The sequence below is a fragment of the Neolamprologus multifasciatus genome, chromosome 17 (assembly GCF_963576455.1).
Source record: "Neolamprologus multifasciatus chromosome 17, fNeoMul1.2, whole genome shotgun sequence".
Taxonomy (NCBI): domain Eukaryota; kingdom Metazoa; phylum Chordata; class Actinopteri; order Cichliformes; family Cichlidae; genus Neolamprologus; species Neolamprologus multifasciatus.
Genome location: NC_140455.1, coordinates 37513616 through 37531803, shown reverse-complemented (window position 1 = coordinate 37531803; position 18188 = coordinate 37513616). Strand labels below are relative to the sequence as shown.

At 42.2% G+C, this 18188-nt stretch overlaps 2 protein-coding genes across 5 annotated transcripts in view; one reads left to right on the top strand and one right to left on the bottom strand.

Moving 5' to 3' along the window:
• Nucleotides 1-6771: 6771 nt before the first annotated feature.
• prg4b (proteoglycan 4b) lies at nt 6772-18181 on the top strand. 4 transcript variants are annotated; one of them, XM_085138571.1, is made up of 16 exons: nt 6772-6907; nt 7002-7081; nt 7360-7476; nt 7627-7749; nt 9173-9253; nt 9374-9433; nt 9851-9910; nt 9995-10213; nt 10417-10929; nt 11280-11366; nt 11576-11712; nt 11787-11943; nt 12098-12205; nt 17111-17239; nt 17671-17795; nt 17908-18181. In XM_085138571.1, the coding sequence occupies exons 2-15, from the start codon at nt 7015-7017 to the stop codon at nt 17772-17774; spliced, it is 1962 nt and encodes a 653-aa protein (XP_084994697.1). In that variant the 5' UTR covers nt 6772-6907; nt 7002-7014; the 3' UTR covers nt 17775-17795; nt 17908-18181. The 4 variants fall into 4 exon arrangements, with proteins under 4 accessions (XP_084994697.1, XP_084994698.1, XP_084994696.1 ...); XM_085138572.1 differs by having other exon boundaries at nt 10420-10929; nt 17671-18181; XM_085138570.1 differs by having other exon boundaries at nt 17671-18181.
• The window catches only part of tprb (translocated promoter region b, nuclear basket protein), a 29101-nt gene continuing 28698 nt past the window's right edge, over nt 17786-18188 (bottom strand). Inside the window, exon 50 of the mRNA XM_085138537.1 lies at nt 17786-18014. Within this exon, the coding sequence (XP_084994663.1) occupies nt 17968-18014 (47 nt within the window). The 3' untranslated portion in view covers nt 17786-17967. The remainder of the gene's footprint in view (nt 18015-18188) is intronic.

Sequence of the window (18188 nt, the reverse complement as noted above, 5' to 3'; positions counted from 1 at the left end):
CAAAAGTCGCCTCAAGGCGCTTCATAGATACAGAGAAAAACCCAACAATCATATGACCCCCTATGAGCAGCACTTTGGCGACAGTGGGAAGGAAAAACTCCCTTTTAACAGGAAGAAACCTCCAGCAGAACCAGGCTCAGGGAGGGGCGGGGCCATCTGCTGTGATTGGTTGGTGTGAGAGAAGGAAGACAGGATAAAGACATGCTGTGGAAGAGAGACAGAGGTTAATAACAGATATGATTCAATGCAGAGAGGTCTGTTAATACATAGTGAGTGAAGAAGAAACACCCAGTGCATCATGGGAATCCCCGGCAGCCTACATCTATTGCAGCATAACTAAGGGAGGATTCAGGGTCACCTGGTCCAGCCCTAACTATATGCTTTAGCAAAAAGGAAAGTTTTAAGCCTAATCTTAAAAGTAGAGATAGTGTCTGTCTCCTGAATCCAAACTGGAAGCTGGTTCCACAGAAGAGGGGCCTGAAAACTGAAGGCTCTGCCTCCCATTCTACTTTTAAATACTCTAGGAACAACAAGTAGGCCTGCAGAGCGAGAGCGAAGTGCTCTACCCATAAATGTGAACTGCAAAGATGCAGGCCCAGACTCAGCATGGCACTGCTCACATGGGGTCTGCAATGTTTGTGCAGCAGGAGAAACGTTTGTCAAATTACGCCGAGTTCTTTTAATACACAGGTGTGTCCAGACCTGCTGAGAGATGCATCAGGGAACAGCAGCCCTTATTTCTGCGAGATGTATGAAATGCATAAAAGTGTGGCGTTGCTTTGGTTGATACCCTCACCACACACAAAGCTGCTGCCACTCACTGCTGTGCACCTTCACTCGCCCTTTCTGGTGCTGTGAGACATCAAAGACAGGAGCAGTGAGGGTTTCTCTGCTGGAGGCGATTCAACGATTAGCGGTGCAATATTGCAATCCACACCGGGTGCAGGAGAACATCATGTCAAAAGCGCTGAAGTGCAGCTCAGCTTTAATGTTAGAGTTAGTGCTATTTCCTGTGAGATGGTTAGATTAGATCACTTCCACCTTCACAGTTTGCACAAGTCGACAGCGAACCACAAAGTCACGGAAGAAGATATTTTAAGATGTCTTAACGTGAGACACAATAAACAAAATGCGCATCACGTCGGGCATTTTTCACGCATGTGTTGAGAGACAGAGGATCTGCAGGATGCTGGCACAGAAGCTGTGTGATCGCTCTTTTTGTGAGCAGTGCGACTGCCATTTCCTCCTCTTCCATCTGCAAACACAAATGAAACGGGGGATAATTATCAGAGCCTTTAATCCGCGGCAAAATCTCACAAATAAAATGAAACGAGCTGTTGAATTTAATTACGTATCATCAATCCCTGCCACCTGTTGCTGTGTCTATTCTTATCCCGCTCTGACAGCGGCCGATGCGCTCTCATTTGTCTCCCTCTAAAGGCTCTTTGTGAACATGTTCTCACTCGTAACATTAGTACTTTTTAAAGGATTTATTTAAAGGCGCTGGAACGATTTCAGATGGCACATAAGGGAGTTTCGTCACTTCGTGGACATTTTTCTTTCTGCTGTCTAACTAATTTAGTCTGTTTGAAATGGAGTTTAACAGGAACTGAACTGAAACAGACTCAAAGTGATGGCCGGACACACCAGTTGTTGCATTATTTCTTGTTTGTTTATTTTGCACTCAAATAGGATGCTGCTCTGCTTCTAGTATCTAGCGAATGAGGTCCACGGTACGGCCACAGGCTCTGCATCACCTCTCCTGCAGTGCTCCTCCCTGCTCCTGCTCTCAGCGGGCACTTTCAAATCAGCTTAACTCCTGCCTGAACAGGCAGGCAATTAAAGCTGGCGAGACAGAGGACAGAGACCACTGCTCAAAAAGCACACGCAGACAAAACAAACATTCTTTCCCCCTAAGTGGTCCTCCAAACTCCCCAGGAGACCCAGAGCGCCATCTATCCATCTGTGGTAATAAGTGCCTTGTGCCACGTCTCAGTGATATCGTTGCCTTTGGCTGGCTGTCCCTCTGGGTTGGGATTGTGTCTCTGTGGGCTCTGTTGGCCTGCAGAGAGGTGTTGCAGAGAGATGGCTGCTCGTGTCTGTGAAGAGGAAGCGACATCTGTTGGTAAAGGAAGAAGAACATCCACCTATTCATGGATATTTTACCTACTTTATGTATTATTGTTTCTGTGCTTATCTTTTGGATGAGACAAGGAAGCAGATCCTCTCCCTACCATCCTCTTCTGTCACAGCAGGACACGTCCTCCTTCACTACAGCCTTTAGGCTTCCTCTTTCCTCCTGCAGCCTTTAGCATCCTTTGTCTAATATATCCACTTTCCCCACTCAACCCAGGCTGTCCCTCTGTCATATTCATTTCTAATCTTATCCATCTCGCTCACTTTTAGCATCTTTGCCTCTGCCAGCGGTGTAACTAATTAATTTGCTGCCCATCCACATAAATTATATTTTTTTTACTCAGTTCTTAAAGGTATCACATTGTTGGTTTTGATGCCCTGCAGGAGGGCTACATTTCTAAACTAAAAACCACACCGCACTCTGAAATAAGGTTTAAGAGAAGATATCTCTAACGCTGGAAACCTTTTAACCATCCAACTAGGGATGGGTATCGTTTAGGTTTTATCTGATACCGGTGCCAAACCGGTACTTTTGAAACGGTGCCGGTGCTTAAACGGTGCTCGAACCGGTGCTTAAAGAATGGAGAACACAAAATTGGTCCAAAAACCTCTCATGTTCAGCTGTTTTTTGTAAAAAGATAACAATGTTAGCCTTTTCTGCAGCTATGGGGCATATATGGTATCACTCTTGGCTGGAAGCAGCTTAATCAATGGAAAAAACACAAACTTTGTCCAAAAACCTCTCATGTTTAACTGTTTCCCACTTTTTCTTTGGTCATTTTAGCCTTTTTGGCCAGGGTGAAGGGAGTATCTGCCATCAAACAAGAAGACAGCCGCATGTAGCTATGATGATGTTTGCTAGTTCACCTTACATGCATTAATGTAATAACGTGGTTAGCCTACTCAACGTAAATCACACACGAGCAATATTAAGCGACTCACCCAGAGAAGAACGGCTGCTGCTGCATCATCATCCTCATCATTTCTGCTACACTGGCAGGGCTAGGGGCCAGGACTCTCCTCTTCAGCTTTTTGGGGGATGTTGTTAACTCTTCGTCCGATAACAGGCACCACACCCTCAGTAGATGTGCTCGGTGTGAGGTCTCGCAGCAAGCTATCAAATACGGCGCATTTTTCGGCTTTTAAAAAAAACGCTATGCGTCGCCAGGTGTTTCATCAGATTTGAGGTGTTACCTCCTTTGACAGTATCACAGTATCACCTTAAAGCACTTGTTGCAGCTGCTGAGTTTGCATCTTTTGCTGTGAAGTACAGCAAGACTTTTGACCGCTTCGCCTTGGGCATTTTTAACCTGTAGCTCTGCTCTAAAAGAACGTACGTACCTGGACCCGCCTACTATCCCCGGAAACGTAAAATGATTGGCTAGAATTCAAAGTGTATCACATCTCAGGAAAAAAAAGCACCGAAATAAAGCACCGAAATGTGCGCTGCTTTTCGGTCTGGTTACTACCGTTTATGTCAGAACCGGTGCCATCATGGCACCGGATACCGGTACCCATCCCTACATCCAACCAATGTTCCCTCTAATGTTTCATGTGTCTGAACACACAAACTCCCTGAGCGGACACTTGGACCACTGTGAGCGACAGCAGACGTGTGCACTGTGGTCACGCCAGCATCAAATCATCCAAGTTACATGTTTATTAAAATAATCAAATTACAGCATTTACATTTATGTTAGACGACTTTAAATTAACTGCTTTAGCCCACTTACAATGAACATTTTAAAAAGTCTTGTTCATGACCTGCAGTGTGTTAACACTACTGGAAGTAAAAATAACTTGAACTCCAATTTTGAAAAGCTCTTTATAAAGCTCTGACTTGTATTATGAGTCTGTAACTCTGTCTGCAAAATACAGTAAATAATGACCAATGTTGGGCAATTAATTATATAGTTACTTCTTCAAAAAAGTTACTGAGTTATGCAAACACCATTTTTTGCAGCTGTTTATCTAAAAATGCAGCCAAGGCATTTTTTAAATAAACATTTCAAACTATTTACAGAACAATCAGCTGTTCTGCATCAAATCTGATGCCACACAAATTATTTGTGTCACTCCAAAAAATAATTTCTGTCCACTATGAGATGAAGGAGAACAACAGCTGATACCTGCAGGCCTGACAGCAGCAGATGTGTCACTGCTGTAACACCTGTAACATTCAGCAGTCGCCTCATTGATCTGACACACAACAAAACTACTGACTACACTACACACTAACTACACAAGATTTGCGCTAAACGTTGCAAATCTCCCACATCTCAAACAAGCCGTCACTCCTAAAACTTCCCCGTTCCTTAACAACTAGATGCCATGTTGCCATATCATTTTTTACGGAGCCCCGCAGGGGACATGGGAGAAAAAAAATTAAGACAGACGTTGAATTCCAACAATGGCGGCAGCTACTTAGTTGTAATATTACTCTTTCTGGGTCACAAAATACACTTTTAAGATAGTTTGAGGCGTGAATGTAGTTGTGTAAACGTCAGATACCTGCTCAGTTTACAAGACATCACATATTTGCAAAAGTGCTCCGACGTTTTCGGAGATCCGACACCCACTAGCTCGAAGCTAACAGGAGGTCGAGACCTACAGCCGGGAGGAACACCGCTTTCCCGGCACATCGTGCCTCGACCTCCCGGTCGGCTTCGAGCTGGCGGCCTCCGAAGAATGCGGCTAAAAGTTTTGCAAGATCCCGAGTTTGTTTTGAGAAATCTCGCAAAAGTCCGTCTTAATTTTTTTTCTCCCATGTCCCCTGCGGGGCTCCGTAGTTTTTGATTGGTCGACATGGTGCATTTTTCCACCAATAGGAAAGGCTGGGTTCTTTAGTGTTGTTTTTGCTCACAGGCTTTCGAGCGTTTTCCTTATAAAACGCAGTTTTTACCGTTTCTTCCCGCAGTAAATATAAACAATGATAGTATTCAGGAAGAAAACCAAACATTGCAGATATTTTTATCATAACTCTGGTTTTACGTGGTGATCAACACAATTTAAAAACTGGTATAAAGTCCACACTTTTCCCGTCAGTTGTTCTGTCTGTGGCTTGGACTATGGGATAAGGTGGCATCGTTCTAATCCGGGAGCAGCCAGTCACTGACTAACACTGCAAAACAGAACTGTTAAAGATTTAATTTTAATTTCAATTCAGGTTCGATTTTTTTTTTTCTGCGCAACGCAGATTTTCTGTGCGCAGAAACCGTGCGCAGCTTAGAGGGAACATTGCATCCAACTATTATTAAGTTGGTTTCTACACGAGTTCAACATTTATACTCCAAAGCTGCACTGAAAGTTACAGACACAAGGGGGCGTGCTTACTCTACTTTCTAAAATGTTCAACTTGCACTTCTTTTCTTTTCCTGTCACCGGGTTGTTGTTTTTTGTTCTTAAATTAAGATCAGCGGGTTTAATCAAACTCATTAACAGGATATGAGTGAGAAATATTTCTGCTGATGTTTCCTGTGATGTCTGCTAGACCCGACTGTTTGGTCGGCTCGGCCACTTCAACCAGATCCTGTTGTTATTATTGGGTTGACAGGAGCGTACTAATGAGCACTTTTCCTCTAACTGAACCATGACATGATGGAAAAATACCGCATGCATGATACGGTCCGTCAAAACACGAGGCTCAAATGATTAAAATGTCTTGTCTGTTAAGAAGGATGCTGTTTGTTCCACTTACAAAGAAAGTAACAAACAAACAAACAAATAAAAAGAAATAAAGCTACAGGCTTTCTATGTGTGTTTTACAGGTAAAGGTGTACATGAAAACACAATAAACATTCTATTAATGAAAATACAGAGAAATAAAGTAACACGTGACAAATTCAAATACATTGTTCCAGTTTTATTTACATTGAATTTACTGTGAATTAATTTACAGTAACTTTAATAAATTACTGTAAATTCCAGTTACAGCAGCAGAGCAAGAAGAGTGTAGAGAATAAGTTGATTATGGGTGGAGGGAGTTACAGCCAAACGCAGTCATAGCCTCTTTAAATACTAAAGATAAACATGTTTTTACTGACACGCTGCTAATGCTACAGTAATGTCCTCAACTTGAAGGTCGGGAGGCGTTGAATCAACCCTGTTTTCCTTCTCTTGCACTGTCATTGCAGCTTTGAACTGCACCTTTTTGACCTTAAACACCTGTAAACCTCATATTTAACAGTACAAATGGTGAATATAGGAGTTTATTTATTTTGGCAGTGACAAGAAAGAATTTAATATGATTTTACTCTTGATCTATAATTTAATAATAGCTAAAACAAAGATGCAGTAAATGTAAATTGTCTAAGAATAGTTTTAGTGTGTGTGTGTTTTATTCTAAAATAGATGGAAGCTGTAAGGGGAAATCAGATTCACAATAAACAGATATATAGAACATATACAGAAAACAGTCAGCTGCTATTTGAGTGTCCATGTGATTTTTATTTGGAAGCTTTAAAGTCTGGGATGAAGCTAAAAGAATTTCCTACGTGTTACTGAACAGTCGGTTCAGACACTTTTCTTTTTTTTCTTCTTCTTTTGCTCGGAAGTGTGTAAAGTCCGACACACGTGTTTTGATGTCCTTCCAGCTGTTTGTGGCGAATCACGCTGTCTGGACCTGCAGTCTGGACCCTCCCTACAGCCTGTGAGATCACTGCACATTTAATTAGACAGGATCCGCCAATTAATGGGTGGTCACACTGTAGCGCTCGGCCTTTTAAAAGCAGGCGGAGCCGAACCTTCAGCAGTGCTCCGAGGCTCCGGCGAGGTGAGCCACATTTTTGTTCCCGTGTTGTCCCTCTTTGGCACATCAGTCAGAAACATCACAGAGTTTGTGTGCGTGCTTTTGTGTCTACTTTCAGACTCTACAGGAGGATGTCTTCCACGCTACTTTGTGCGCTTATTTTTCTGGCTTGTGCTTTGACATTTAGTGGCGCTCAGAGTGAGTATAACTGGTTTCCATTCTTTAATATTCTTTGGTTTCATTTGTTTTCCTGGAATGCTTCAGGCTTTTTCTGCTTGTACTCGTTCATATTTACTCTGTTAAATAATTATTTACCTGCGGGGGAACCTATGTGTACCTTATGTATTTGTCACTACTGCAGAAATCAATTCCTGGCAGGGTTGCACAGACTGTGCCCTCAAGCGGGAGCGCAGGTGTCGTCTTATCGCTGCACCCTCTGCCTCTGACATTTATCCTTCTTTTCCTGCTACTGACAGCGAGCTGCAGAGGACGATGCGGTGGCGAGTACTACAGGGGTTACAGATGCCAGTGCGACTATAGCTGTCTGTCTTATGGAGAGTGCTGCAACGACTATGAATCTCAGTGCACCACAAGTGAGGCCTTTTCATTGTTTGGATCTACAGCATCCAGCAGAATTGAGATTTTTGCTCACCATTACTGAACCCTTACATGTAATAACGTCTAATAACCAGCCGTGCAGTCTCACTGCGTTTGTGTGTCTATTATGTGTTTGTGCGCAACAGAAAACTCATGTAAGGGGCGCTGTGGAGAAAACTTCAAACGAGGCCGGCTGTGTAGCTGTGACTCTGACTGCGCAACGTACGACCAGTGCTGTCCGGACTACAAGAACCACTGCGACGCACAAGGTCGGTCCTTTCTAGCTCGTTCAACTCCTGTGTGTATGTGAGGGATTCTTAACGCATGCTAAACAGATAGATTTCATCATCATCCTTAGTTCATCTGTAGACTCATACAGCCCTTATGTAACAGATTACATTTAGTCATCAATATAATATACCATCAGCTTGTGCACGTTGTTTTTATATAATTATGGCAATTTGTGACGCAAATTGTGCACAAACGGGGAAGAAGATGCTAGGATGAATGTGTCTGTGAAGGTTCTCAGTCATCCAGGTCATCGTAGTCTAAGGAGCTTGGAAAGAAAAGCGTCTGGACTTCTTTAAGTTGCTTGAAGACGTTTCACCTTCATCCGAGAAGCTTCTTCAGTTCTAGGGTCAAATGGTGGGGACAAAGGTAAAGATCAAAGGTCACTCTTTCAAGGATGCTAATGGTCACATTTTGGAAAGAGAAGACATGTCTGTCACGGTCTACGGAGACAGGCCGTGCGGTGGTGTGTGCGATGGACCCAGGTGCGTACACAAGTGAGTAGACGGGAGTGAACTTAACAGAAAGCGAGCCTTTATTATGGCTGAAGACAAAGTGTACAAACAAAGCAGGGATAGCGTGACTAAACTAGACTATAACTAAACTGGGAAAACTAATACTGTGACAAACTAAGAAGACTCAGAGACTATGATGATCACTGCAAAGACTGACCGTGAAAACATGGAGGTGAGAACGCAGACGACGCGACTCTGAACACAGCAAGACTGAGGACTAAATACACACATGAGGTGATCAGGGGAAGTGGAGACACATGAGGACACAGCTGACTGGAAACATAATTACAGCTCAGGGGAGAGTAAACCTAAATGCAGTGAACAAAGAACACCAGACGCTTTCAAAATAAAACAGGAAACCCAGAGACATGAAGATAAATCATGACATGACCTTAACATAACCACACAGACATGAAACATGACAGGTAGACGCACGAATCAGGGAGACTGAGTACAGGGGGAGGTGAGAGAAACAAGAAATAAAGGACTAAATAGCCACCTAGAAATTAACTAGATCAAAAATGGATACAAAAATACATAAAACTCAAACACTGGGTCACACGACCCAGCCCATGACACTGTCCACTGTGAACGACCATCTTTGAACAGAGGGCGGGGCTTACGACACTCTGGGACTCTCCACCATTTGACCTTAGAACTGAAGAAGCTTCTCGGCTGAGAGGTGAAACGTCTTCAAGCAACTTAAAGAAGTCCAGACGTTTTCCAAGCTCCTTAGACCAGGATGAATGTGACGTCCCCGCTCTGACTCTGCCTGCATGTCCATCACCAGCATGCACAGTACGGCAGTATAACCGCAGCATGCAGCGCATGCAGTAATCTGCAACGATGCAACGTTTGACAATAATTTCTGTCTTGGTAATTGCTGCAGAACAGAACAGTGGAGAGGCCAGTGCTGCAGCAGCAAAGAAGACTAGTTCATGCAATAATGTAAAAGATAACAAATCCAAAGGTATATTTTTCTTGGTAAAAGGTTTGATTCCTCCGAGATTTTCAGTCATTTGGGGTTAAAGGCAGGTTTTATAGGGGCTACCCCAATAATGGTGATTTCTGTTCGTGAACGTTCCCACAGATCAAACTTTGAAAGAGGCAACAGACCAGCTTTCTACGTTCAGTGAGGGAAACGATGAAGGTGAGTTTGCTCTTTTCGAACATTGCTAGAGAAAGTTATGACAGGAACAAATGCTCACTCAGTCGCTTTGATGACTGTCGTGAACTTGATTCGGGGGATTTTAAAACGCATACGTCAGGAGGATGTTTATGGCTGTGAGTTCGTCACGGTGGTTTATTTTTGGGGCTAAATCCAGGGGCATTAGCCTCACGGGCCAAATGAAACACAAGGAAGCAGTGTTGTTGTGAGTGGGCTGTGTGTGGGAGGGTTGGGCTGAGTCACAAGAGAGGAAAGCGCTAAATGATGCCAGGATAGGACATTTTCTGGGAGTTTTCTTCAATCAAAGCTCTGAACACTCCGGAGGAGGACATGTAGGAAAAACAAAGATGGCCGATTAAATGATTAAAATGTTTGTGTGAACCCTGCTGCTGCCAACAGATGACTCTTCAGTTCCTCCGGTCGCTCCAACATCACATCCACCAGACGATCCCACTGACGGTGAACAAAGCTCTTTCCCAATAAAGTTACACAACTCTTACGTCCGAGTGCGCACCTCATCTCGCTCGTGTCACGTTCTCACAGATGCGTCTGGCCCGATCTTTCCCACTGAAGACTTTTCTAAAACTGAACCTGAAGATCTGGAGGCCAGTCCAGTCCCGGAGATCAGCAGTGACTATGAGCTCTCCACGGTTGACCTGCTGGGTGAGATTTCTACCGAGGCCACCCCGACTACAGCGAGGACTCCTTCAGACAACGACGAGCTCGTCAGCACCACTGCAGAGGCCCTGAGTGACAGCACGAGTACGTGAGATACCTGTTTATGGTATTTGATTCATACAGTTTTTGTGAGTTACTTTAGCAATAGATTGCAGAAAACCCCCCCAAAATGTAGCAATTAAGATACAAATTGCAACTAAAATATGCAAATTGATATTTAATTATTTTATTAAATTGATTAAAAGACTTGATTTACAGTGATATGACTTTGTCTCTGCTCACAACAGCAGCTGACCACATTTCCAGCGAGCCAACATCAACTTCAGTCCCCTCAGTCGAGCCCAGTTCAACCAGCTCCCCACAGCTGGACACGCAGACACCAGCAGTGGCTATTACGGATGCTGTCTTTCCCTCTGATGAGCCAGATAACTCACTGCTCACCATCACCCCTGCCTCCACAACCATCCCAGAGGAAGCCACTTCAAACCTCCCTGATGATGTCACTGCAAGCAACCCTTCAGTTCTTCCGTCCACCAGTGCTTCCTCAGTGGGATCTGAGGAGATATCAACGGTTGAAGCTGTGACCACCCACGCTCCCTCACCCACAACTGCAGCGTGGAGTGATGCCACAGACGATCTGCTGACAGACACCTCCAAACCCACCGGGGCTCAAGAACCAGAGCCGACTCCACCTGTGGAAAAACCACAGCCAGAGCTAGACCCAGCTAAGCCCACTTCTAAACCTGACACGAAGCCCCTGGAAACCCAGAATACAGACGATACAGGAGATTATCAAGCAGGTAAGACTGTTTAAAAAAATTATTTGACCAGATTCTTTATGTCACATACAGAAAAAAACTGAGGGACTCACTCTGTGATGGGCACAAGTACCACAATTTCCGAAAATCTAATTAGTTTTACGAGTCTGGCACGATCGCAGGCTGCTACCAGTTTTATGAGCTCAGTTGTTTTTTCATTTCCCCTCACGCTGTAAATAAAGCTGGCTTTCCTCCAAAATTGGAAGTAAAGTTCAGCCACATTTAAGAGAAGCTCACAAAAACAGCAGAAAATGACAGTTAACGCCCAGAAACACAGTCTGAGATTACGTGGTGGGTGGTGTTTATTCCCACGGTGTCTTTACTTTCCCCAGATGACAGCAACGATACAAACCTATGCAGCGGGCGGCCCGTCAGCGGAGTCACCACTCTGAGGAACGGCACAATGGTGGTGTTCAGAGGTTAGTGCAGCTCGTGTGCAGTTTTAACTGCAAGGATCAGTCGTGTCATCCCAGTCCAACAACAGTGGATTTGCATATAAGAGAGCAACCAATGGGATGACAGGGAGAACTGAGGGAAATTATTTTGAAGCATTAAACTGAGAGAATGAAATTACAATGTTACAATAGGTTATCTAAAACCCTCTATAGTGATATTATCACTTTTACAGGTCACTACTTCTGGTTGCTGGATAGTAACAGGGTGCCAGGTCCACCCAGAGGCATCACCCAGGTGTGGGGCGTCCCGTCACCCATTGACACCGTGTTCACCCGCTGTAACTGCCAGGGCAAGACGTACATTTTCAAGGTAAACTGACCAATCTCAGCAGAACCACTGAGCGAACAGCATTTACAGAGTTTAACGCTGCACGGTGTTCACAGGGAAGTCAGTACTGGAGATTTGAAAACGACGCTTTGGACCCCGGATATCCCAAAGTCATTACAACAGGGTTCGACGGGCTGCAGGGCCACATCACGGCCGCCCTGTCGGTGCCCCAGTACAAGAGGAGGACAGAGTCAGTCTACTTCTTCAAGAGAGGTAAAAATCAGGGGGCGGAGCTTATTAAACTACCAGAAAATAAATATTTTGCTGTTCATTGCTTCAGAAAGAGAACTGTAATGAACGATGTGTACAATGTTTATGTTTTGAACACATAAAAAGGCTTTAAGATGTTTACTTTCTTTTCCTCTAGGTGGAATGGTTCAGAAGTATTCATACCAGGCTGGTGTCAGGCCAACATGTGCCAAGAAAGTCAAGTATGCCATTTACACAGTCCGCAACCGAGTGGTCCGACAAGCAGGTAACATCATTGTTTATTTCGATCATGTAAACAATATACAAAGTTCATTTAGCAAAGAAGAGAAGAGAAACAGCTATACAACATAAAGCCAATACATTTCACTATTACCTGTTCTGATTCAGGTACATATAGAAGGAGCAGGGAGAAGTAGTCCCGCCCATTCGCCACGAGTTATCGGTCAATATTCAATCAGCCTCCTTACTGATATAATCTGCAGTAATAATAACGACTGTAGCATCCAGAACTGATGGTTGTTGAATGACCTTTATCATTCCTTGCCGTGTATCAGACTATGGAACGCCAGGACTGCCATAATGAATTAATTAAATACACCATTAAATAATTAATTAAATGTGTCAATAATTAATTAAAATGGGAAATAATTAATTAAATAAATAGTTATGACACATGTAATTAATTAATTATTGACACATTTAATTAATTATTTATGTATTTCACATTTTAATTAATTATTGACACATTTAATTAATTATTGACACATTTAATTAATTAATTATTGACACATTTAATTAATTATTTATGTATTTCACATTTTAATTAATTATTGACACATTTAATTAATTATTTAATGATATATTTATTTATTTCATTTTGGCAGTCCTGGCGCCTGGCTCTCATCATGAAATAATTTTATCTGTCAACCTCACCCATCAAACGCAGGGGGCGGGGTTAACGCTGATCGACTCAAAACCATTGCTTTGGCCTGGTGGCCATTGTTTTTAGCACACAACAACCAGCATGTGGAAACTAACAGAACTGAACTTTGAAAACCCTGTTTATGTGTGTCACCAAATACAGTTTTAATATTTTTTTAGCCGAGAATGTAGTGGTTTAATCCTCATGTGTCTGGTCGGTTTCTCAAGATAGAGCCTCTTTGCAAAAGTGCTTCGATGATTTCGGAGATGTCTGCCCAGTCTCACGGCAAAGCGTGGATAGACCCGCTCGCCTCGCAAGCAAACGAGCTGTTATTACCACCGACAAAGCTCAGGCCCCGGTACACAGCTGTAATAACCCCCGCTGACACGGACTTCTTTTACTGAGGTTATATTTATCAGGGTTTTATTTCCTGATGTTCGTCATACATGTTTCAGTATAATTCTGAATTATAACTAACATTAAAAACATGTTTAAGGAGGAGAGAGAGCAAATAAATTCGATTAACAGCTGATCTTTGGGTTTTTGTTCAGTAATCAGTGTGACCTGTGTATAAACGCATAAAAGAGATAACGTTGGTGTTTCCTCATGTAGTAACTGCTGGCTTTAACTGTACAAAGGTTGTTCGAAACTATGACACACATACAGACTTCATGATGTTCGGCTAATATTTTTATTGTGAATATTAATCATGAGGGTAAATGGACCTGTACACCACAGAGCGAGGTCAGCATATCCACGATATCTTCAGCTCTCTGAGGTAACACAGAGTTTCCCAGCTGACTAATCTAACTGTCATCTACGAATAATTCACGGGTCATATCAATATGATTTTACAGAAAAGCATCCTTAGTACTGCCAACTATTCCAGAGACGTGAAAATCTACAGCATAAAGAACACAAAAATATAGCAGTCTAACGCAACACTGTAACAGAGATGAACGCGTCAGTTTGTCAAAGTGGAATGAAAGCGATTGGTTGAACAGGTGTTCGTGATCTGTGTTTTCTGCATTTTCATCAGCGTAAGAGACTCAGCAGTTATAACAGTTATACATTTAATAAATTACCAAATGAACGCAAGAAACGAGCAAACCTGTTCCGACAATTTGAGTTTGTATTCCCTCAGCTGCAGACTGTTTAAATGTTTGAGAGGAAGATTAGATATAAAGCAATCGTCAAACATAGACTCAGTCTGCGTTCACATTTGATATGAGGCCAGGACGGATAATGGCTGTGTCCTGTTTTAAGATCATACATGTAAAATTGTTGTCTGACCTCCGTCGATCCAGCCGCTCAGAGTTAACTGAAGTTAACCTGGATAAATTATAGTTAAGGAGTATCACAGATAACACCCACGTGAGCTGTGTGACTGTTCACCACTACACTGAAATCAGTAGGCTATTACTGAAATACACGTGCTATTTCATAAACTATGATATAAATACTAAAGTCCTACTAACATGTTTAGTTTTAAAGGACACCTTCCTGCCTTATTAGCAGTATTAGTTTTCTTCTAACATCCAGAAGTCTGCACCATGTGTTTCATAGTTTGTAACAAACCTTTGACAGTTAAACATAACATGACCGAAAAAGCAAAAAAATAAATAAATAAATAAAAAGAGAGAGAGAGAAAAAAATCACACAAATTATATGTTAACCTCATTTATTTTTAGTTAAGTAAACTCTAAAAATTCTAACAGATCGCTGGTGCTTAGAAAACCTATTAAAAACAGATGATATAATATTTCTGTCCAGGTTGCAGTCTGCATTATGAACATGTAGTTGGAAACTCTGCTCCTCTCGGTGGAAATGCGCCTTCTCTTTCCTCTTTGTATAAAAACATTTTAAAAGTCAGTTTAATCTCAAAATTTACTGTTAAATCCAAAACACACCAGATAAAGAAAAGCGAATGGTTCAGTCTAACACATGTGCCAGTGAACCATTAAACGTCTGTAAAACTGTGCAGTTATGAAACGTAACTTTAACCTCAGCCAAACCGATTTGCTCAGTTGTAAATAAAACAGCGAAGTAAACGTGACCCGACAGACAGAACCTGAGTGAATTAAGTCCAGCGTTTAACCACTGAGAGCTAAAACTCAGCTGAGGTTTCAAAGCTGTGCCGGTGATTGGACATCAGCCGCTGATGAAGTGGGTTCGCCAATAAAGTGCTCTGTTGGGAAACAAGCTCCAGCAGCTCTGCGCTCGGGAAAAACTATATTTACTTATCTTGTGCAGAAAAATGTGCTGACGTTGCGTAATATCGAGCACCGGCTGCCCAGTTAAACTGTGACTATCACCAGATAACGTGGGCGTGTTTCTTGAATTAGCAGCAGGTGTTAAACAGCTGACAGGTGAGGAGGAGGATGCATGCAGGTAAACTGAGGGTCTGTTGAGCTGATCGCTGGTTTCGTGAGAAAAATGTCAGCTCGTTCTTTATGTTACAGAAGCACAGAGACACAAGACCAGGTGGAAAGAGACGATCGTTCGGTGAAAATGAGAATCTGCGAATGCAACACGTGGAACACGGAGAGTGGAATATGTAAACAAACCGGTTAACGTAACCCCCTCGGTGCACTCTGCATGCTGACTGTTAGCAGAGCTACTGAAATCTCTGAAAACATCTGAGCACCTTTGCAAACATGTATAGAACATGTTTGCAAAGGTTGACAACCTGACCCGACATGTGAAGATTACAACGCGACATTCGCGGCTAAAACACGGTTAAAAGTGTAGTTGGTGACAGAAAAACGGGGTATTTTAAAACTACACCACCAACATTGCTGCCTGTGATTTGAAATGCATTCTGGGATACCTGGCTGCCCCAAGTCTACACAAGCAATCGATTATCTAGGATCGACCTGTTTTGACTTACTTTGCACGGCAACCAATCAAATGTTAGAGAAGCTGCATGGGCAGCGTTAACCCCGCCCCCTGCGTTTGATGGGTGAGGTTGACAGATAAAATTATTTCATGATGAGAGCCAGGCGCCAGGACTGCCAAAATGAAATAAATAAATATATCATTAAATAATTAATTAAATGTGTCAATAATTAATTAAAATGTGAAATACATAAATAATTAATTAAATGTGTCAATAAATAATTAATTAAATGTGTCAATAATTAATTAAAATGTGAAATACATAAATAATTAATTAAATGTGTCAATAATTAATTAATTACATGTGTCATAACTATTTATTTAATTAATTATTTCCCATTTTAATTAATTATTGACACATTTAATTAATTATTTAATGGTGTATTTAATTAATTCATTATGGCAGTCCTGGCGTTCCATATCAGACAACGAACCAACGTAAGAGCTAGACAAACAAATAAAACAATTACCATGTTATTCATGTAACACCATTTCAACCGCTCATTACGCTGGTCTAACCGTTTTCTATTAAACTATATAACACATATTATGCGTTTCAGATTGCTCAACTTAAATCATGTACATTACAAACCTCGTTCCCCTGTCGACTGTAGCTAGAACCATTCGTTTTTGTACATTTTAACCATGTTTTTCTCTCCCTTTTCTCCGTTAGCAATAGTTTAGTTTTCTTCCGTCTTTTTTGTACATCAAGTTGTTTACCGTTACATCATTCACTTCCGGTCACACAGGAAGTTACCAAAATAAAAGTTTTATTACGTGTATATGAGCTAGCTTTACATATCCGCCGTTACAACGACATATTTCTAATATATTTACACCACATTATATCATTGTGTTTTTGTGGTTCGATAACTTTGCCTCCACTTTTAAAAAGTTAATGTAGAATCCAACAAGTATGAATAAAATTTCCATTCACTGAATTGTAACATTTTTCCTTTCTTTATAACTCATAAAGAACACAACTTAATAACTCTCTTTATGTTTGTACTCCAAGTTTTACAATAGTTGTGCATGAACTTAGTGAAGAGAACCCCGGACAATCCTCACTATTGTTAAGCGTGTTTACAGACGTATAGCTCCACGCTTGGTTAGACTTTGGCTTAAACGTGCGCACGAGCTGCAGCGCACACACTGCACCGAAAAGCGAGTCATAGCGCGGTGGAGAGGAGCAAATAACTGGAAAATGGAAACAAACACCCTTTGTATGGTTTATGGGATGAACAAGGGTTAAGAGTTTGTTCACAAAACAAAAACACTGCACTGGTAAGGACAACGCCAGTACGGTTTGGCTTCATGGCACAATTTTTAACCTGATCGTTTCGTTTCCAGCCTCCGTTTTAGGACCGGTCATCAACATTAGGACATCCTGGGGAGGCTTCCCGCCCGCCGTCACAGCCGCCGTGTCTGTGCCCACAACCGCCGAGCCAGAGGGCTACAGATACTTTGTCTTCTCAGGACGTAAGTCACACACTGGCCTGTTTACAGAGCTGGAATAAAAGCACGCGGTTTGGCAGCGTTTAAAGCAGCAGTGGTGTTTACGCACGTCTTTGTTGCTCAACTTCAGACGCACAAAATGTCCTTCACGTGTCCGTCGGCATGTCGTTAACAAGGACCACGTGTGTGTGTGTGTGTTAGGGTGTTCACCTGCAGCTCAGATTTACTGCAGAGTTCCCACAGTCAAGATTTCCATTTCAATGATGATGCATAAGAAAAACAGGCGGGTGTCCGTGGACGAGCTGTCCACTACAAACTGTAACAGCGACCGTGTCGATAAACACGTTCATGCCAGTCTACCTGAATATAGAGCTGCATGAAGGAAAAATAGTTTTGTAAGTATCAGCTATTAATGTAATTGTCTAATGAACTTGCTGTTTATTCTACTTCTGCAGCAAAATCCTACAACGTGAGGTTGGACGGTGAACGTCCCGTCATCGCTCCTCCTACGGCCGGATCATCACCGCAGTCCAACAACTTCATCAGATGTTCGCAGTAAAACAACAAATGTTTTCGCTTTGTAAGTTTATTATAATCATCATAAAACACATCAGGATGGACACAGTTAAAGAAAGTATCTAATCGCATTAACAAAATGAAACTAAATCAAAGCCCAACACGCTTCATAACAGAACATGATCACGTCTGAGCTTTCCTGAAGGAACGATGAGCTCTTCACTTTGATTTTTCCTTCATCGGGCGAATCTTCTCCCCTGTTTCCATGAAGGAAAAGCTTGACCTGTGGAGATGGAAGCATGTTTTTAGACGGGCTTGCTGCACCGATGTAAAGAAATTAATAACAAACAAAAATGGTCAGAGTGACTGTAAAATGTGTAATAATAACCACAATGAATGTACCGTGTTTCCTGTTGTGCTTTTCATGAATAAAAACCTGAATGAAATGTCTGAAGTC

What these genes read in the sequence shown, in the direction of transcription:
- prg4b (XM_085138571.1), top strand. Translation starts at nt 7,015, where the DNA reads ATGTCTTCCACGCTACTTTGTGCGCTTATTTTTCTGGCTTGTGCTTTG. An exon ending in AAAAGATAACAAATCCAAAG is followed by an intron (nt 9,254 to 9,373) that starts GTATATTTTTCT and finishes ACGTTCCCACAG; the next exon opens with ATCAAACTTTGAAAGAGGCA. An exon ending in CCGAGTGGTCCGACAAGCAG is followed by an intron (nt 12,206 to 17,110) that starts GTAACATCATTG and finishes TTTCGTTTCCAG; the next exon opens with CCTCCGTTTTAGGACCGGTC.